Source organism: Chaetodon trifascialis, chromosome 2 (assembly GCF_039877785.1).
Source record: "Chaetodon trifascialis isolate fChaTrf1 chromosome 2, fChaTrf1.hap1, whole genome shotgun sequence".
Taxonomy (NCBI): domain Eukaryota; kingdom Metazoa; phylum Chordata; class Actinopteri; order Chaetodontiformes; family Chaetodontidae; genus Chaetodon; species Chaetodon trifascialis.
Genome location: NC_092057.1, coordinates 8,003,408 through 8,024,943, shown reverse-complemented (window position 1 = coordinate 8,024,943; position 21,536 = coordinate 8,003,408). Strand labels below are relative to the sequence as shown.

Here is a 21,536-nt window from a genome sequence, read left to right as displayed (position 1 = left end):
TTAATTAGTAAAGCCTGTTATTGCAAAAGCAGCTTGGTCCCAGGTGGAGTTTCTTGGCTTTTGTGTTTTTCAGATTTAAAATGTGTCTGCTCGGTAAAATATGGAAATAACTTTTGAAAAGAGGCTGTTTTGTGATAAATCATTATTCATACCTCAGTTTAAATATGAACAATATGAACTGTGTTGTGTGAAAAACATATAAAACGCTGCCTGTGGAGTATTCAGGAAACATAATCAGGCCCAAAGCACTTTATTTTATCACAATTATACAAGTTTGAACTGGTTCCCAGCCTGCAGGTCAGGACCAACAAGAAGGATCATGAGATAAAAACTGACTAGTTTCAGAGATCAAAAATAAAAGAAAACATCAGTGTCAAGCTTGTAAGTTGACATAAGAGCGATAAAGGATCAGGAGCTAATCAGCTTTCTTAGGTTTGTCATTTACTATCAATAATTTTGCCTAATTTAAAGACCAATGTGTTCAATCTCCAAGAAAACTTTTCTTCATATCTCTTTAAAAATCATTCGACCAACCAATATTTAACCCGATTTAATAGTCCTGCACTAAATAAAGAAATATAGGAACCGAGCTGAACATGCTGTGATGGCAGCGACTTCACTGCCGCTGCTCTTCAATGTCCTCGATGGTCTCTGGCAAACACCGGGCGCGAGTCTCCGGCAGCGTTCTTGCCACTATCACCCCGAGTACAGCTGCAAAGCACAGGACCAGCTGAGGAAGGTCCTTCCAAACCTCATCCAGTAAGAGGATCAGAGGGGCCACGGCTACGCCGAGGCGAGCCATGAAGGAGTTGTAGCCCATTCCGTTCTGTCTGAGGAAAAACAGTCATAGATGGAGCTCTTAGCCTAGCCAGCTTCAGTGCTCTGAAGGAAGATTTTATCACTTTTTGGTAGAAAAAGGCGTCTTTGTTGAATGTCCTGCTTTGTATGTGCTGTGTGTTACGAAGACAACAGATAGAGAAGATGGAGAAAGGGAAGGTTTGGTCAGTTACCTCACTACAGTGGGATAGAGCTCAGAGCTGTAGAGCACCAGAGTTGCAAATGATGCTGAAGAAAAGCCTTTACCAACGATGGCTACCACTGTCCTGGCAACAGACGTATCTGAAAACAGGACACCAGTAACTGAGGTTTTAATTGTTTTAGCTTTTAACGTTGAAAATGCCACAATTTCTTGTATATTCCTGTGTATACAGACCATAATGTCTGTTAGCTTAGATGCCTGAACGGGAATGAGCGCTTACCTTTAGGTATGACGATGTTGATTGCAAGACAGACGGCAGCCATCAGCAGAGTTCCCACCTCGGTGGGTCGTCTGCCAACCCTATCCAGTAAGAAGTAAACTGACAATTTGGCCGGCACCTCAATGACAGCGTAGGTAAATTGAGTGAGATAGAGATTGAGGCCAAAGCCACTGATGTTGAAGCTGATGCCATAAAATGTAGTTGCTATACAAAACCTGGGGAAGAGAGACTCATTAAATCAAAGTGAAGGCGAGATTCATCTGGAGTACAGTGGCATTAAGACTACAGACCACAGTAAGCCGGTGCGCAGGGCCAGTTTCCTCATTCTGGGAGTTCGAATCAGGTCGAGGTAGGAATAGGCCCGATCTCTTTTCTCAGTCACAACGATGGTCGATAGCGTCTGAAAGAATTATTCTTTATGCTTTTTGTAGCTAGCTGTCAGTTTTTGTTGGTAGTCTTGACTTAAAGGTCTGGTGTGGAGGATTCAGGGGGATCTGTCGGCAGCGGAGGAATATGGTATTCTGTTTTCGTGAGTGTAATCACCTGTTGTGCTTTCTTAGCTTAGAACGAGCTCTTCATATCTTAATAAGAAGCAGGCCGTGGTTCTACAGTAGCTCAGAATAAGCAAACCAAACACCGACTCCAGAGTCAACCTTTAGCATTTTTACGTTGCAGTGAAGGATCACCGCAGGTCCTCCCACATACGAAGGTGAGGGGAGGGATGTTCAGGCTGCAGTCACTAAATCCTTCACACTGGTCCTTACACAATCATCTGGACTATGCTGACCTCTGTTTTCAAGGCCTCAGTTGACTCCTCTGTTCGGTTCATCTTGGCACATTTCTTCAGATACATCTGAGCTTGCATCAGCTTCCCGTTGGCAATGAGCCACCTTGCCGACTCTGGCATCCACCTGATTTTGAAGACACTGATTTTACTACATAATACATGGTAATGAATTCCATTGCATGTTAATGTTAAAAACAAATGCAGTGAATAGTGCAGTATATACCTAACCCATGTATCTAACCATAGTTGAGTACAGGCACGGCACAGACGGACATTTGATCTTAGACCTACGTTAATTTTTTGGGAGATTAACCTTTGGTACTTGAAACATTGTCTATTGAATAACATTAAAAATTTAAGCAGTCTGTCAAAACACAGCACCTTTAAATAAGGATTTGCTGTTGGATTAACTATACCTCCAGGAGATGATGGCCAAGATTAGAGGTGAGGTGACGCTAATGATTAGCAACCGCCAGTCAGTCACAAAGTAAGCAATGGCTGCATATATTGCGTTCCCAAATGTCCAGGATAAGCTGTCGATCACTCCCACCAGTTTCCTGTGCTCGATGTCCACCCACTCCAAACCTGCAAACAGCAAACACCTCATGATTCGGCATCAAGCTTCAGAGATCTTCGTCTGGTCTGACGTGAGCACAGCATGATATTGGATATGCTTAACAGTTTACGACAGGAATTAAAATGTGTAATTACTGAGGACCGTTGAGACAATGACGATGCCAGTGATACAAAACCCAGTGAAAAACCTCAGCACCGCGAACATCACATAGGTTGTAGAAAAAGCACTTGCCAAAGCAAAAACCATTCCAGACACATACGACGCCAGCAGCATGATCCTTCGGCCAAACCTGAGGAGAGCCAGAGAGTCTCCAAGTGTTAATTTGACTGGAACACTCTGAAATCAAAGCTAGCAGAAGAGTAAGAAACCACGCTTCAGTACCTGTCACTCAGGCTTCCAAAGGACATGGCTCCAAACATCACTCCAACAAAGAAAATGGTGGCAGTTGCTTTGTTTTTCCCTCTCTTGTCACACACCAGGTCCCACTGATACAAAGACAGAAACAGGACGATTGTTCTTTTAGGACACGAGTGGCTTTGCCTTCAAATGTGTTCAAGTCCACTCTGATGTCTTACAATTGAAAAGAAACCTAGTTCACCTGCGAGGTTATCGTAGACTTGAACGTGGTGTTGTCGTAGACCCATCCCGTCCGACACGGCACGGTCAGAAGTTCAGCAGTGCTGGAGGAGTTGAGCAGCAGATGGTACTGAGGCTCTGCAAACATCTGGCAGGAGTTTGGAGTCCCATCCTCCTGCTCTGGAATACTGACAGCAAGCCTCTGCGCCTCGGTTAGATTCCTGAAAACACCTCCATCGTCCAGAGAGCTGACGTCGCAGTGGTGAGAGGGGACGGCCGCGATGAAGTTGTTCAGCATGAAGTGGCAGGGCATCGTGAAGCGGCCAATGAAGCTGATTACAATGATCATTATCTGAAATCTTCCAAATCCATTAATATCAGCCAGAATGTTCTCGAACTTCATTGTGTGAAACTGAAAATAATCCTCTCTCCTCACTCACCGCAAAGAAACAGACAGCAAACCCAACTCTGAAACCTGGACAAGACAACCTTTGGTATTTCATTGGCTACTGAATTACATCGGAAATTGGTGAATATTTTACCGACTTAACCACTAAAACAACTTTTGTCTATATGAGTGTGAAGCAGGAGGAATGTGTGGTTAAAAGCAGGGTCCTCTGTACTGTATGTGAAACGAGTCATAGTTTTATTGCATTTCATTGAAAAAGTCTCTTTATTGCAACACAAAAAGTAGCCAAAATTCAGTGGTGGTGAAATGTATGTGATCACATTTGTTTTTTAAATGGTTCATTGTAAATATATGTACAGGTTTTGCTTAGGTGAGATAGACGTAGGTGGTTACAGTTTTGGTATTTAAACATGTTATAATCAATGATATTGTCATATCATGTCTGATAGAAGTTTTAGTCAGAAAACTTTTCTGGGTCATTTAGTGAATATATCATCCAGAGAAGAGCCAGATGTGGGTACGAGCTTTATTTTAGCATTTGAGATGAGATGTTTAGGTTCGTCTCGAGGTAACTGTGTGCATTCTGTCGGCTTTAGAAGTGGGAGTTTCATTTGTTTATACCACAAAATGCCAGTAAGCCTCCTCATTCTGGGGGTTTTCACAAGGTCCAAATAGATGATAGTTTTGCTTTGGACACAATCTGAAGGATGAAAAGAAAAACGTTTGTTAGTTTATGGCGCTAGACAGAATATCAATAACTAACGGAAAATCAGTGGCAGGTCTGAAACGACCAATAATTTTACTGGTTTGTGCTAAACGCTGTATTTGAGCTGCACTGACAGCTGCAAGCTCACATAAGTTTGATGCCAGTGTGGCTCTAAATATATACTCACAGACCCTCTACATTTAAGAGATTGTTAATGCGAATTATTTGGACATTTAAAAACAACCTCAGTATGAGCGTTCACCCGTACAATGAATGTGAATAGAACGGGTTGTATTGTTCTGTCTCATATGAATTACAGATCTTTTTATCTCTTCACTCATTCATTTGGTTTGAACAGACAAACCTGTACTACTTTCAAAGGACCAAGGTGATTGAGGTGACTCCAGGGATGGCAAAACCAGTGAGGAACCTTGTGACGGCAAACATGGCAAAATGACACGAGAAAGCACTCGTGAGTCCAAAGATGGTGGCAAACATGGAGGAGAGCAGAAGTGGCCTTTTCCTGCCATACCTTCGAGACAGATGATCACAGGTTAACACTTTGATGAATATGTCAGACACTTTTTACATGTTCCAAAGACGTTGTGACAACACCCGAATAAACTTTTATGCTGTAAGCTGTCATGTTCTCTGACGTTTGAGATTTTATGTATAACATGATAACAACAAAGATTATGACTGGAATAGAACCAAGTTAGCTCAAGTTAGCTAACCGTTGACCAGCTGACAGTCGAGTATGAACTCTGCCTGAGGTGACAGATTTCATTTCATGTTAGAGCCTTAAGAACTGTGAAACCTGGCTGATGATCGGCTGCAGCGTGGAGGCTAATGTAAGCTAAAAACACAAAGGTCATTATCATACTTAAAGAAACATATTATTTTAAATAGGTGCTGTTTAAAAAGAAGTGTAAAATAAAGTAGATGAACAACAAATAGAAGCGTGATTGATTGAAGGCATGAACACCTGTCACTAAGATAACCAAAGACAGGTGCTCCAAGCATGACCCCCATGAGGAAGATAGCAGCTCTGTTCACTCTTCTCTTATCACAAACCAGATCCCACTGTGAGGAAACACAAATGAATAAAGAATAACGTCAGATTGACTCCAGCTTCATTCCTCGTAGACATAAACCGATGAATCTCACCTCTGTGGCCAGAGTGGACTTGAAGGTGGTGTTATCGTACATCCAGCCGCTCTGACACGGCACTGTGGGAAGCTCAGTGATGTTGGACGAGTTGAGCAGCAGATGATACTGAGGCTCTGAAACATCTCACAGGAGTTTGGAGGAAAAAGGAAAAAAAAGAAAGAAAGAAAGAAAGAAAGAAAGAAAGAAAGAAAGAAAGAAAGAAAGAAAGAAAATGGTGTCGGAAAGCAGAAAAGTGGAAATTATAACTCTGCCGCAGACTTTCTCAGATTCAATTACAAAACATATGATGAATAAATGTGGTTAAATGTCTATTGCCTTGACTGTTTTGTGATTTATTACTGACCTGGAAAGCCCCATAACGCGTTTCTTTAATGTTTGCAATGCCAGAGATGTTAAAACTTGTAGTGCTAGCTTGGATCTTTGGTTTGTTTGAATTTACTTCCAATTAGTCAGTCAAGAGGCAACGTCAAGTTCCTTGGTTTCTGATTGGTTGGGGGCGGGATTGTAGCGTCAGAGCCAGGGCAAGGGTGGGTGAGACCACGGTGTTTGTCAAGGCTTGATCGTCTCTCTCAGTGAGGAAGGAAACAGTACACTGATATTTAGCTCGACAGTATTTGGTCTCTGGACTTAAATAAGAGCTACAGTGGAGTTATTTGGCACAGATAGTCTCTGTCGCTGCTTTTATGAGTTGAATGAAGTGTATTAAAATTGTCAGAGTTGGCGTGAGCATTCAGCTAACGTCAAGCTAACAGCTAAGCTAACATCGAGCTAGCAGGAGGCAGTCTTGGACGTCATTAGCATGGCGGCTAACCACCATCTTACATCCATTTTGAACTGTATTAACGGCAGTGCTAGCCGTTAGCCAGCACTCAAGAGGAGATACGAGACGTGAGGAAACCAGGTGGCGCACTGGGTGACCGGGTGAGGCGCATTTGTATCTCTGGCGATGAGGGATGAAAGACCGCGTTTTCTTCATGTCAGGGCCAGGACGTCTGTAACGTGAGGAGGCGCTGCCTGGAGACTTCAGCTAAGAGGTAAAACGGACATCAGAGGGTGATTAGCCCACTCAGCGGCCACATTTGGCGGCAGACGTCTGTGGCTAAGCGCGCACCATCAACTATGAGGCTTGAAACGGGGGTTGATTAAAAGTATTTATGTCGACATTTTAATTTTGTTTATTAAAGCGTGGGCCCACAAATATTGTATGTGTATTGTTCAGGTTCTTTACAGTGGTACTGGAAGCCAGCACAGTTCGGATGTAAATTATTTAGAAAACTATAATTCAAACTGTGCGATATATTGTCCATCCTGTCATCAGCACATATTAAGAGCAGCTGATGTGCAGCTCCAGTTCGGAGCACTGACAGGAGAACTAACCAAACGTCCATGTTTTCAATGACGAGGGAAAGCTGAGTGCTTGTAGGAGGACCGTGCAATGATGGAGGAAAGATCCCCACAGAAAGGTTCAGGACCTTCTCTCTGTGACTACTGAGCCCCCCTGCTGCCCACGATAGCCTTAGTATCATAACACTGAACAATCCTTCAGCATCTCCTCTTCACACACGGTTGCTAAATGCTCTTGATGAACTCTGGCAGTCGGGTGAACCACGACAGTTTGATATCTCGCTGTGCTTTTCCTTCTGTTTATTACACATTAAATCCCACTCATGTAATTAAAGAGGAAAAGTCGCCTGCCAGCCTTGAGGCGGCTGACACTTCTGGATAGGCCCACTGCATTTTCCAGAGGGCTCAACAGCACAATCTCAAATCTTCTCCTCTTCATATAATCCCATTTTTCTCCTTCCTCATCTTATAAAAACTGATTAAATCAGTCTGTCTCCTGGATTTTAGTGTCAGTTTCTGCCCCCTCAGTTTATTTCAATAAAGAAGCATCCTGCCTTTCCTTAAGTGCAACATGAAAATCAATCATGACCCAGTGGAAAAGTAAAATATTTGAACACATTTATTGAAAAAGGTTATACAAGCTGTGCATATTTAAGAAACACTTGTTTTATTACTTACAACCCCCCAAAACGGGCTGGACTCTGTGTGAAACATCAATAAATCCAGAATCTGTGTTCACTGACAGCAGTTTTCTGAAGTGTTTCTGCGTCCATTTGTTCATCTCCTTCATCCAATCATGTGTTCACAAAGTGGTGAACCTCGCTGTGAGCGACTGAGCCTTTCAGGGTGCCCCTTTCATACCCAATCATGATCCTCTCACCTGTTACCAATGAGCCTGTTTACCTGTGGAATGTTCCAAGAAGGTGTTTTTGGAGCGTTCCACATCTTTCCCAGTCTGTGAAACGTGTCGCTGCATCAGATTCACAATAAGCAGATATTTACAGAAATCAGTGAAGCTGATGAGGAAAATCATTCAATATATTGAGTTTGTGCCGTTTTCAGTTGAGTTTATGTCAAATTATCAAATGACCACGTTCTGTTTTATTGATGTTTCACACAGCGTCCCAGCTTGGGCATTGGTGCCGTCTGGGCCTTTTGGTTGCAATGACAAAAACAAAATTTTATCTCAGAGTTTTCTCCTCAGGTGTGGAGATTGATCTTCTTCTGAAACACACAAGACAATTCATTTTATAACATAACTTTAATTTACATAATGTGTTTGAATGATTGGATGCAATCCAGATTAAAAGCCAGTACTACCTTTTCTGTTCCACGTCCTCAATTGTCTCTGGCAGACGGACATTTCGTGTCTCAGGAAGAAAGGACGCTGTCAGGCCTGCAGTAAGAGCTACCAGGGCAAAAATAGCTCTCGGGAAATGGTCCCACACTTCCTCAAGAAGCATGATGAGCGGGGATATTGACACGCCGATACGGGCAACCAAGGAGCAGAACCCCAATCCATTTTGCCTGTGGGACAGAAATACAGCTAATGTGTAACATTCAGGAGCAACCCGTGTGCTCATGCATGAGGGCCCGATCACTTATCCAGACGTCTCTGTGATCTTGCTTCTTGGAAAGGACCTGTGGACATATATAATGTGCATCATATGATCTCTGTATTAGATGGTTTACTGACCTCATTACTGTGGGGTAAAGCTCAGTTGTGTAGAGAAACAGAGTTGTAAAAGCTGCCTCTGCAAACATTTTGCCCAAAGCTCCCACAGCCGTCTGGAGTGGCCCCATATCTGAAAAGAAAAAGCAGTGAAAAGACAATTTAATCCCAACATGTGATATATTTGAAGCCACTATGTGTAGATTTAGGCTACACTCACAACTTTGTCACCCCCCAGTGGTAGCTTTTAGGTATTCACCCTTAGAAAATGAAAAGGTTTTCCTCTCACTATAAGCTTACTGTTTCCGAGACGCACACACTCGAATTAATCATTTACCTGTAGGGATGAATATGTTGCAGAGGATGCACAGTCCAGTCAGAACAAGTGTCCCAGACTGAGTCAGCCTGCGGCCAATTTTGTCTAAGGTCACCAACATGCAGGCTTTCGCAGGAATTTCAATCGCCCCGTAGATGAACTGTGTGACATAAATGTTCACTCCGAATCCTGACACATTCAAGCTGATTCCATAATACGTAAAGGCCACTCCGCTCCTAGAAGCACAAAATGAGCGGATTGAAAATACTGCTTTTTGATTGGCTGGCAGCTGTCAGGGTAGCTGAAGAGATTTCTCTTTCAGGACACTCTGAGGAGCAGCAGTGTTCAAACTGTTGCCACCTTTTTAAAGTCTGCTGCTCCTCGGCTGAGTGAGTGATGTTTGTGCAGATCACACATTTCTTTCTTTTCTCAGCCCTTTAGTGGGAAAATCAAAGAAATATATCTACCACACAGTGGCAGTCAGAAAAGCCAGTCTCCTCATTCTGGGGGTCCTCACGAGGTCCAAATAGGAATATTTCCTGTTTTCATCTTCTACAAGTATTACTTTGGACAAAACCTGGACAGCAAAAAGGAAACTGTGGTCAGAGTGGAAGTGGGTGTCAGTTTCTCTCTAGAAATGAGCAGGTTACTTGAAGTTTTGTACCTCAGGCTTTAGGTCAGCCATGAACTGCTCTCTTCCGTTGACTTTTGCGCACCTGCTTAGGTAAAAATGAGCTCTCTTCACCTTCCCGTTACTTATCAGCCATCTGGCAGAGTCAGGGAGCCACCTGTAATTTTATATTTCTCTTGAGTCACACTAGACGTCATACATAATGAAAATAAGGATCTTAAAACGCAGTCAGGCTGTTGGTTTAATGAATGACAGAAACTCAGAGGTATACGGCTTCACGTTTTATGGCTGAAAAACAGGAAACTGAACCATTCATTCTCCTCACCACCAGGTGATAATGGCCAGGAACATTGGCGAGGTGACTGCAGCGGTCAAGGACCTCCAGTCATTCAGAAAATAGGCGATGAGAGGCAGCAGAGCAGCAAAAACACTCCAGTCCATGCTGATTAAAACACCCACTGTAGTGCGATGCTTAATGTCCACCCATTCAATACCTGCAAAGAGCAATGAGAATAAATCAAATCTGTCAAACACACTTTCCGTCACTGAGATTTATTTTTAAAAAAGACATGACTCACCCAGTACTATGGTGATTATACTTATTCCAGACATTCCCACTCCAGTAAAGAACCTCATCACTGCAAACATTGTGAAATTATATGAGAAAGCACTCGTAAATCCAAAGACAGAGACCATCACGTAGGACACCAGGAGTGTTGTTTTCCTGCCAAACCTGGGAGACGAAATAATTCTGTGTAAATCTATAGAATAGGTCTCATAAAAACATGTAATTTTGTAAAATATCCTGATCGGTATTTGTTAAGAAGAACGTGTAACAACATTATCATATATTAGAATATGGAATAATACGTTCCTTCTTATATGGTGTCTGCACTGTGTGAAATGAAAAGCGGTCTATACAGCACACATTCAATTATTAACTTCAGACTTTCTAAATAACAAATACTAGATTTACTTCTTTCTTAGGTGCATCTGCACACTGCAGCAGACTGCAGAAATGAAGCTGTTCTGTCCATAAACACAAATCTGCATTTTCAAGCTCACCTCATCATGGCCCCCATCAGGGCCCCTCATGTCAGACAATGGTCAAACAGACCTGATGCAAACTGACATTATAGCGACAATAATTATAGTTTAGCGAAAACGATTTTCCCAGTAGAAGTTTGATTATTAAAAAAACTGTTGTGTAATTTAACCACCCAGAGGTGGATATGTGTCTGATTTTGAGAGTGAAAGGCATGAACACCTGTCACTAAGATAGCCAAAGACTGCCGCTCCAAGCATGACCCCCATGAAGAAGATAGTGGCCGTGGCTCTGTTCACTCTCCTCTTATCACAAACCAGATCCCACTGTGAGGAAACACAAATGAATAAAGGAAAAATGTCAGATTGACTCCAGCTTCATTCCTCGTAGACATAGATAGACGTAGAGGAATCTCACCTCTGTGGCCAAAGTGGACTTGAAGGTGGTGTTATCGTACTTCCAGCCGCTCTGACACGGCACTGCGGGAAGCTCAGTGATGTTGGACGAGTTGAGCAGCAGATGATACTGAGGCTCTGCAAACATCTCACAGGAGCTTGGAGTCCCATCCTCCTGCACTGGAATGCCAACAATAAGCCTCTCAGCCTGGGATAAATTCCCAAAGACGCCTCCATCATCCAGAGAGCTGACGTCGCAGTGGTGAGAGGGAATATCCGCAATGAAATTATTCAGCAGGAACTGAAAAGGCAGAGTCATACGAGGAATTACCAGCAAGAGGATCGTCATCAGCTGGAATCTCCCAAAGCCATTCAGCTCTGCCAGCACATTGTCAAACTTCATGTTAAAAATAAATGCTGCAACGCTTCCAGTCTGGAGTGAAGCTCAAGGAGAAACAAAATATGAGGAAGCACACGAGGTGTCAGTTTGGCACGCTGTGAGATGCTTTTGGTCAATGGTCAGATGAGAGAATGGGCGCACGTGTGGTGCTGCAAAGCAGTTTCTGTTCCCTCAGCTCTTTCGAAGTAGTCTGACAAGTAACATATTTTCAGAATAAATCATTTCCTAATGCATAGCGTCACGGCCTCCACCTCTGCCTTGCCGCCTCTCTGTGTGAACGAATGTGGATTAGGCCAGTTCCCCATCCTGCCAGCCTTACCCTCCAGCCTGCCCTCCCTGGCTTGTACTTCATCCCTTTCCCCCTCCAATAAATATCCTTTTTTCATTTAAATCCAGTCTCCTGCACCTGCTGTCTCTCACAAACAGGCAGCCACCAAGACACCATAATACCATAAAACAAAATGACAAGTGGACTCAAGAGTTCCTTAATACAAAGCAACAGATTAAATGATGACATCTCATCATAACATCCTCATCACTGATCCTTTCATGAAGCTCACATTCATGTTCACACACGACTGTTAGATGGACTGTCGTTAAACAGTTCAGTTGACTTTACTACCATTACAGTAAACATTGTTAAGAACTTGTCTTGGTGAGCTCGTAGTGCAGGACAGACAATATTCAACACTGCTGTTACATAAACGTGAAAGATCAGCTAAACACATTGTAAACATGCAGTTTTCATTTGTCAAATACTCAAACAACTACAAAATTCATGACCATCAGCCTCACCTGTACTTTAGCATGCTAACATGCTAAACCGAGAACATGGTACATGTATGTTAGCACCACCATTGTTAGCATTTAGCTCAGCACGCCTCAGTGCAGCCTCACGGAGCATCTGTAGACTCTTAGTTTACATTTAAGAGTGGGTTTAAAACTTTCCTTTTTGATAAATCTTATAGTTAGGGCGGCTCAGGCTTGCTTTGGACCAGCCCTTAGTTATCCAGCTATAGGATTAGACTGTCAGGGGACTTGTAAAGATACACCAAGCTCCTCTGTCCTTCTCTCCTTCTCCATCCTCACACTTTCATGCCCTACCAAGGCATTTTACGAACTTAGCTTCCTCCCCGGAGTCTTTGTGCTTTGTCGTCTCACAGGTTCCTGTGGATAGTGGCTGAACCTGGATTGTGGATTACAGCTATTTCTCCTATCATGGTCCTGCCTTACATCCACTGCAACTGCTGTTACTATTAGTCATACTTCTATTATTATTACATCCATAGTGTTCTATTACATGCATATACTATCTGTTCCCAATACGTACATATATCACGTAAAGTGTCCTGAGACAACTTGTGTTGTGATGTCGGGTCAGGCAGGGCCTTTTTGTGTGAAGTTTGCATGTTCTTCCCGTGCATGCGTGGGTTCTCTCCGGGCACTCCGGCTTCCTCCCACAGACCAAAAATCATGCTCATTAGGTTAATTGGTGACTCTAAATTGTCCTTAGGTATGAGTGTGAGTGTGAATGGTTGTCTGTGTTGCCCTGCGATCGACTGGCGACCGGTTCAGGGTGTACCCCGCCTCTCGCCTGTCAACAGCTGGGATAGGCTTCAGCCCCCCCGCAACCCCCGAAAAGGGATAGTCGGGTAGAGATTGGTTGGATGCTTTGGGGTCTGAACATTCAGCAACGACTTTGGGACCTCTGAGTCTTCTTCAAGCAAAAACATTGATGTTGTGCTCATCTGGGCAGAAAATTGCAAGTTTGCAATATTAAGCCTTTTTCATTTGCAGTTTAACGATCTCCTTTTTGTGAATAATATCCACGTGAACACATGTCAGCGTTCATTAATCTGGTTATTCACTCTGAACAGACATTTCACTTATGTGTTATTCTTGAGTTACTGTATTTCAAAGATCATAAGCAGGCAAACCCGACCCCTCCACCCATCTGTTATCTGTATGTGTTCATCATTGGCAGGTTGCTTGTCTAGTATGGGTCTGAAGTGGTAATGAAGTGTGCTATGTCACCTGTGGCATGGCAGACTTAAACAAGCATGTCACCATAAAAATGTCTGACTCCAGTAGTCGTTTTTTCATTTAGTGCAACTTTATTTCCAACTACGAGTTTATTCTAAATCAAGTCGAATCAAAATAACTTTATTTATCCATCAGTGTCAGTAGGGGTAGGTTTACCATATAAGGGGTAGGTTTACCATAAGCTTTGGCTTCTTATCTATCCTTTTCGTTTGTATGTATGACACTCATGCGAAATAAAACTCAACTCAAGTGCAACACAACACATAACCGGACAGACAGCAAAGAGTTTACAGTTTGTCCTCTTCTGTTGTCCTGCTGTCTTCTGTGTGATTCAGGATCCAGACAGCACTCCTCTGAATATGTTAAATAGTGACAGACTGTTCAATTTTTCATCGGGGTTTTAACAAATGTTGAAAAAAAGCTCATTTTCAATTCTTGATACTTGATAAATTGTGTGACAAAGATACTGCGAGCAGGCTGTCGGTCTTGTTATCAGTTGGTATGATTTTTATTGAGTCTCCTTCCTCCTGGCTGACTGCACCCTGCGACACAGACACAGCTCCGGTTAGTCATTCCACCATGCCTGGATTACTGCGCTCCAGAAAGAACAAGAACAACAATTCACAGGCAAATGACAAATTGACACAGGCAAATGATTGAAACATGTAAATTATTTAGTAAACGTGGAGTAAACGTATAATCTATTCAATTTTGATTGGCCATAATTCACTTGCCTTTGCAGGTTGACTGAATTATTCTTTAGCAGTGACATTCTCTGAGGTGACTAAATATTGATTCACCTGTAATTTAACATGTTTAATCTCTACCTTGGTTTCTCAACATCCTCGATGAACTCTGTCAGTCTGGCATTCAACGTTTCAGGCAGGAGCGAAGCCACTAAACCAGATCCGACAGCCGCGGTGCAGTAAATGACCGCGGGGAGGAGATGCCACACGTCCTCCAATAGCATGATGAGCGGAGACACGGAGACACCCAGCCGAGCCAAACACGAGGTGTAGCCTAAACCGTTCTGTCTGAAAAATCAAAGCGCTGAGGTTAATGGTCCCAATACATGATCACCGTTTGCAGTCAAACCTGGAGCATAACTCTTATGTACTAACCGCACAACTGTAGGATAGAGCTCACTGGTGTAGAGGCCCATGATGGTGAATGATGCTTCAGACAGAGCTTTCCCAAAGACCCCCACAACAGTACGAATGAGCCACTTATCTGATGGAACGAGTTTAGAGATTTGATTGAGAGAACTTGGACATGTTGACCAAAAACCTGAAAATGCATTCAAATTAAAAAATAAACTGAAATAACCTTGTGAAATAAAAATGTTGATGAAGAGACAAAGACCAGTTAACAGCAAGGCTCCCACCTCACCAGGCCGTCTCCCAATTTTGTCCAGGCAAACATACACACCAATCTTCATTGGCATTTCGATGGATGCAAATATGATCTGCGTGAGGTATGGGTTTAATCCAAACCCAGTGATATTCAGACTTATCCCATAATATGTAAATGCCACTCCATACCTACAAAATGGAACAAAGTGTTGAAACTGGTTTTGCTGGTACTTATATATATATATATATATATATATATATATATATATATATATATATATATATATATATTAGTGCTGTCAGGCGATTAAAAAAATTAATCTAATTAATTACAGGATTTGTAATTAATTAATCTAATTAATTGCATTTTAATCTCATATCTGCTAAAGGTCCCCAAATAAAGAATTTGAATTCTAGGACATTACAATTCACTGACATTCACATTACAGCTGGTGAATTCTTTTCAACTCGTCGGTAGCTGGAAATTAGAGTCAGATGACGCTATCTGAAACGCCTTTTAGGCCCTCGTCTTCCACGATTGAAATCGGCCTGCAATCAGCAGCAACCCACTTTGCGACTGAGTTTGTCAGTTTTTCTGTAGTGGCTTTGCTCATTCGTTTTCCTAACTCAGCAAGTGTGGGTTGGCGGAGTGAGCTCACGGTAGCACTAGCGGCACTAGCAGCAACTACATGTTTAGCGTTTAAATGATAATTAAAAACCTTGCCGTTCAAAGGTCCAAGTAGGCTTGCCTCGCTCTCCGGTGTCGCATCCACGTCTGTTGTCACCCTGCTTTTGACTAGTAGCGCAGGTAGGATGCAGCCTACGGGTCACTCAAAGGGCCAAATTTAAAATGCTTGCGCATTGAGTTGCCACTCATGATTAATTGTGTTAATTTTTATAGCGTGTTAATTTGCAGCGTAATTAATTAATCTAATTAACGCGTTAAACTGACAGCCCTTTTATTTATATATATATATATATATATATATATATATATATATATATATATATTACTGATATTATTGCACATCAGCTATCTAACAGTAGTTTGCTTAATGTCATTCACTTAAACATTTTGGGAAATACCTTGTTTTTTGCTTTCTTTCTTAGAGTTACAGGAGAAGAGCCAGGTTATGCTTAGCATTACTGCTGGAAACAAGGGGAAACAGCTGGCTTGGTCCTGCCACAAGTTAAAAATTCATCTTCCAGCACATCTAAAGCTCACTTATTAACACGCCATATCAAACAAACTATGAGGTAAAAGCAACCATTTGTAGTGTTGGAGGGAGGTGAGGTGCTGGCAGGCATGTTTTTGACCTTTGGGCAGAGTCGGGCCGGCTGGTTCCTCTTCTTCCAGCCTTTGTATGACCGCGAGCTAATTGCCTTGTGGCTCTACAGTCTTGAGATTCTTCGCATATGACTGAGAGAGAAAGCATCTCATGAACTTGACACTCACCATACTATCCCTGAGCATACAGCGATTTTCCTAATATTGGGGGTCTTGAAAAGATCTATGACAGTGTACTTCTTATTGACAGTTTCGGCTTGTGCAGGTCCCAGTAAAGCCTGTGAGAAAGCAGGGCAGAAGACAAACTGTTCATTCACAACACGTCTACACTGGACAGCAGCTTCTCTTTATATCACTGTCAGATTGAAGCTATCTCACGGTGTTTTATGAGCTGGGCCACAATTCATCCGCACCTCATTCAATTCTCCAATAAAAACCCAGCAAACCTTTTCCTCCTCCTTCATATTCATATTCTGAACCCCACTCCCACCCGTTCTCCCATCCTGTTGCTTCCTCTTTCCACCTGGGGTCCTGAGAGGGTCCATCATTCCTGGGTGCTGTGGTGGATTCTCTACTAAAGCTTCCCCACAGTGCAAGAATTAAGTTGCAGAACTTAAATCGAATGGAAAGCTTTGCACACAGGCATTTTGTAACCCACCTTAAAATGTGACAGAAAAAAAATAGTTAATCAATATACATAAAAATGTTAACTCAGTTAAAAAAGTTACATTTGATTCACCAAGAGTTAAAATCTGATGATAAAAATTAGATTTTAAAGTTCATTTGTTTGAAATATGTACATTTAATCCATTGCAAGTCAGTTAAAATGGTCAGAAAGCTCCCTTAGTGGAAATAATTAAAAGTATGGCTGTTAAAAATGATTATGTTCCTTCACTTTTGAGAGATTTGCTGCCTTTTGTTTTTAATCAAAAATGCGCACGGCACATTGCCGCAGACGAGAGACGAAGATGAGAAAAGCCTAGAAATTAACTGACAAAATACTTTGGAAAGAGCTTATTGAAGACCTGAAAAGGAATACCAACCGGGGTCCTACGCACAAGGATTGTATTGAAGTTAGCCAGAATGTTTTTTGGTGAGTTTTCACTTGTTTCATGGTAAAAGTTTACATAACATGTACGCGTGTCGATGCTAGCAAAGAGCTAATGTTGAAGCATGCGGAGGAGATGGTAACTCTGTTTAGCGGTTAATGTGTTTTTTGCTTATTAAGGGGACCAAATTTGAACAATTACATGTTGTGTTAGTGAAATAGTTTCACCGCATTTAAAATGTTTTATTCTGTTTAAAGGACAGTGTTTTTAAGATTGAAAATGCTGCTCTGTAACCACATTTTCTTGGATGTTAACTTGCAAATTTGTAGTCGTATTTCACGTCGATAGGATAATTTATCCCATTTATGACCTGTCGTGCAGGTCAGGTTTTTTTTTGCTCTTGCTGAATTGGTTGGAGACTTTCTGTTCCATGGTGTGTGGGGAGACAACGCACACACGATGTGGGACACAAGATGGCGAGCCAGACCCGTGGACCGTCGCCGTTTCTCAATACCAAGTACGTCAAGTTCGACTTACAAACTTGGCAGTTCGGACTTAGCAAGTTCGACTTGGGAGTACAGCCTCTCCAGGACGGGAGAACGCAGGACCCTCATTCTGTAATTGGGACAGCAGCGTACTTGATGACGTTAGCAGGACGACACATCTCTGAAAACTTTGGAGCAAATTTTAAACTATGCGCTATCGTGATGAATCGACAGATTTTAATTTTTAACATCCACTTTGTCACATAAAATAATCTTAAAACCACATTCCGTACTACTAAAACAGCAGTATTTCGAAACTTGTAACTTATAGTTGTGAGTCCTCTCCTCCGCCACTGTTGCTACGAAATGCATTCTGGGATACGTGGTTGCCCCAAGTCCGCACAAGTCGCCATCCGATGCATCCTCGATAAAATGGGAGGGGCAAGAACACATCCGGGTATTTGACTGTACTTGTCGAGATGCGGACTTTGAATTGGAACAGTATTTGGACTCAGAGTGATGACGTACACAAGAACACAAGTACAGAGAAGAACGCATATTGAGAAACGGCCCGTGATTCCAGTGGCGAGAACTCATCTTCATTGTGTCAGTGAAGCCATCCGCTGATGCATTCAGGCTGTTGGTAAAGTCGCTGCCTTATTGGTAGAAGTGTCGGACCTTTTGTTCCCTTTATTCAAACTGAACTGAGTTGGAGTAAACGTGAGAAGTGAAGCATTACATGTTCATATTAAGTTTGATCGTGATCATCAGTGTTATGGATAAGAAATGATTGTGTTGCAATTCGTTTTCATCTGGGAAATTGTGAATTTATTTCTTAGCTGTGAAGGGTAAAAAAACAGAGTTAACTCAGGAATATAACTGAATTCAAAGCAGGTAGAAAACTGTAACCTAAAAACAAGATATCAACTATTAGACCGGTCTAAAATAACAAAAAGAGTCTAATACTAAAAGAAAGAGCCTAAAAAGGGTAAAAGAGTGAAATTTTTTTTTTTTTTTTAAATACTTTCATTTTCCATTTTTATCTGCAGAGTTTTGAACAGCTGTTATAATTGATTATTGTTTTTGTCTTAAATTTGTCTCTAATTCAGTAAAGTGCCAGCTTTGTGTATTTAAATTACAAGGTATCTGGTCTAATTTTTGTGTTGTTTCCCCACTCCTTCAGAACCTAGAACTGTATCAGTGATACAAGTGCTACAATTTTCCTTCAGAAACTAAACCATCCAGTGCATCATGTTGATAGTGTTGTCTGTGCTAGTGAACTGTCGCTCAGGATGAGCTGAACTGTACCCTCGGGGTGATGGTGACCATGCACTTGGCTCTGTTGTTCATCTCGGCACATTTCATGATGTAATGGTGGGCAGCATCTGCCTTTCCGTTGGCCAGGAGCCACCTCGCAGACTCTGGAAGCCACCTGAAGCAACAAACACAGAGCGTTCAGTGTCTTATCGATTCCTCACAGAACTCAGCTTTGTTTTTGAGTTTAAAACGAGAAGCTTCAACACCTCCAAGTAATGATGGCCAGTATGAGGGGTGAGGTGACTGCCAGAACCAGCATCCTCCACTCATTAACATAGTATGCAATTCCAACCAGAATCCAGTTTCCAACTGTCCAGTCCAGGCTTATAATTACACCAGCGAAGGTTCTGTGTTTGATGCCGACCCATTCGATATCTGGAGAAACAGCAGCACAGTCTCCATAAAACCAAAGATGATGCACATTTTCCTCATGTCAGAGCTCAGCATTATCACAGCGTCAGTATACTTACTTAGAACATGAGCGATGATACTTATTCCTGCGAGCGAAAACCCCACAAAAAACCTCATGATGACAAACATTATATATGATGTAGACAATGTACTGAAGACTGCAAACGTCAAGGACGACAAGTAAGACACCATGAGCAGCGGCCGTCGACCAAACCTGGTCACAAGAAGAGAAGGTTACAAACAATGACTGCGTTCGTAAAGACTCAGATAGGTCTGGCACATTTATTTTCAATTCACAGGAAGGGAAACATTTTGCAAACATGTTCTAATTTCTCTTAAATTGTTTCTGTTTTTAAAGGGTTTCTTTCGCTTCTTTATTTGATCATGCATCTCAAAGTGTCACCAGCAGCATTATTGGTGTGGATATGAATGAGTAAATGCTGCATGTGCTGTAAAGAGTGAGGAGCTCTATGAATCAGTGGCGTAGCTAGGATTTTTCAACGGGGTGGACTTTTGCAGTGTGGGACACTATTTTTTACAGTTTTTTATTCCAATATAGGCAGTGGGCCTACAGCAATTATTCCAAAATTAAATACCACTGTGATTTCATCTCAGACGATTAATTTATTATAAAGATTATACTTTATTAATCCCCAGGGGGAATTTAAGGCACAACATTTTTAAGACACGATTTTAACATCGAACACAAAGACTTGTCAAATAGCTAGTCAAGACCATGGAGAAGAGAACCATATAAAGTAGCCTGGGCTAAATATGAGCAAAAACACGTACGCCAGACTAACGTTGTAGGTGATTGCTAGCACTTTGTAAACATGTAACAACAACAAGAAACACAGTCAGACAGCCTGAACCCAAAACATGGATTCTGAAGGTACTACTCAAAATAACAAAACATAACAGAACAACTTTTGACCAGGAAGGTTATTGAGCTCAACAAACATTTCAAGGATGTTCAATTTAGTGCGTGTGTGGCTGAGTGTGAGTGCAGTGTGTGTGTGTGTGTGTGTGTGTGTGTGTGTGTGTGTGTGTGTGTGTGTGTGTGTGTGTGTGTGTGTGTGTGTGTGTGTGAGAGAGAGAGAAAGAGAGATGAACTCGGAGCTAAATCCGTCCTGATGGCCACTGAATTGGGAAGAAAGCGGGAGGATGGGAGAGAGAGAGAGCATGTGCATGAGGTTGTGGTGAGCGTTACCATGACTCTCAGCAGCTTGTTGACACCCCAGAAAATGTCCAGCGGACAGCTGTCCATCCCCTCTACCATGAACGCAAACTCATTCCCTAATGCAACCTTCCTTTCAAGTTAATGCCGGGCACTTCTGATAGGGTGGACCAGCTGTCAATCATACTGGCACTGGCCCACATTGGCCCTTATGTGGCTACGCCTCTGCTATGAATGTCAGTCCATTTACATACATTCATTCCTACTATACTTTTTGTCTTATGAGGAACCCGCTGTACTGCAATTTAAGCAAGTTAGGCCTGTAACATATCTCTTCTGACATCTTATCTGACATGTTGCACAGATTGAGTGACATATAAAGGACATACAGTCATGAACAATCTTACCTGTCACTGAGAAACCCAAATATAGGGGCACCCACCATGACACCAATGAAGAAAACGGTGACTGTCGCTTTATTCATCCCTTTTCTGCTGCACACCAGATCCCACTGCAGAAACCATCCAAAGTAGTAAAAATTCATTCTGCAGAATGTTGAAATTTGGTCATATTTTTCTTGTCAGTTTCAAAACATTTTGATCACAAAAGATTTTACGAACATGATGATGAGAAATACGTCTTTTGCATACACGACCTGTTCTGTAAAATACAGATGTTCTTAACGTCTCGGAGGAACACGTTTGGTAACACAAAATAATCTCCTCACATTCATTGAAGACACTTACCTCTGTTACCAAAGTCGATTTAAATGTGCTGTTGTCGTACACCCATCCGTTCTGACACTGAACAGTGACTGCATCCTCGCTGCTGTTTGAGCCGGACAGATGTTGATACTGTGGCTTTGAAAACATTCGACAGGAGCTCGGAGTCCCGTCCTGCTCTGCCGGAATACCAACAGCCAGTTTCTGATCCGCAGTTAAATTCCTAAAGACGATGCCATCATCCAGAGCAGTGACGTTACAGTGGTGAGTGGGAACAGCTGCCATGAAGTTATTCAGCAGGAAGTGACAGGGCAGAGTAATTCGAGAAATCGTCAGCATGAAGATGAGCATGATTTGGAATTTTCCAAATCCATTTATTTCTGAAAGTATGCTGTCAAACTTCAT

The 21,536-nt window shown here is 42.2% G+C and overlaps 2 protein-coding genes across 4 annotated transcripts; both read right to left on the bottom strand.

The window, feature by feature from the left end:
- Nucleotides 1-616: 616 nt before the first annotated feature.
- LOC139349880 (solute carrier family 22 member 7-like) lies at nucleotides 617-11,290 on the bottom strand. The gene is made up of 17 exons (XM_070990923.1): nucleotides 10,910-11,290; nucleotides 10,715-10,818; nucleotides 10,026-10,180; nucleotides 9,776-9,941; nucleotides 9,533-9,604; nucleotides 8,838-9,052; nucleotides 5,482-5,597; nucleotides 5,049-5,082; nucleotides 3,222-3,634; nucleotides 3,005-3,108; nucleotides 2,758-2,912; nucleotides 2,463-2,631; nucleotides 2,047-2,170; nucleotides 1,550-1,659; nucleotides 1,260-1,474; nucleotides 1,011-1,119; nucleotides 617-830 (listed from the first exon to the last, which is right to left on the bottom strand). The coding sequence occupies exons 1-17, from the start codon at nucleotides 11,288-11,290 to the stop codon at nucleotides 617-619; spliced, it is 2,856 nt and encodes a 951-aa protein (XP_070847024.1).
- Nucleotides 11,291-13,584: 2,294 nt separating this feature from the next.
- On the bottom strand, nucleotides 13,585-21,536 carry LOC139342097 (solute carrier family 22 member 7-like). 3 transcript variants are annotated; one of them, XM_070979013.1, is made up of 10 exons: nucleotides 21,156-21,536; nucleotides 20,817-20,920; nucleotides 19,292-19,446; nucleotides 19,028-19,196; nucleotides 18,813-18,936; nucleotides 16,139-16,248; nucleotides 14,657-14,871; nucleotides 14,452-14,560; nucleotides 14,158-14,364; nucleotides 13,585-13,872 (listed from the first exon to the last, which is right to left on the bottom strand). In XM_070979013.1, exons 1-10 carry the CDS (start codon nucleotides 21,534-21,536, stop codon nucleotides 13,839-13,841), a joined length of 1,608 nt encoding a protein of 535 aa, XP_070835114.1. In that variant the 3' UTR covers nucleotides 13,585-13,838. The 3 variants fall into 3 exon arrangements, with proteins under 3 accessions (XP_070835114.1, XP_070835104.1, XP_070835123.1); XM_070979003.1 differs by having other exon boundaries at nucleotides 14,452-14,871; XM_070979022.1 differs by lacking the exon at nucleotides 13,585-13,872 and having other exon boundaries at nucleotides 14,324-14,364; nucleotides 14,477-14,871.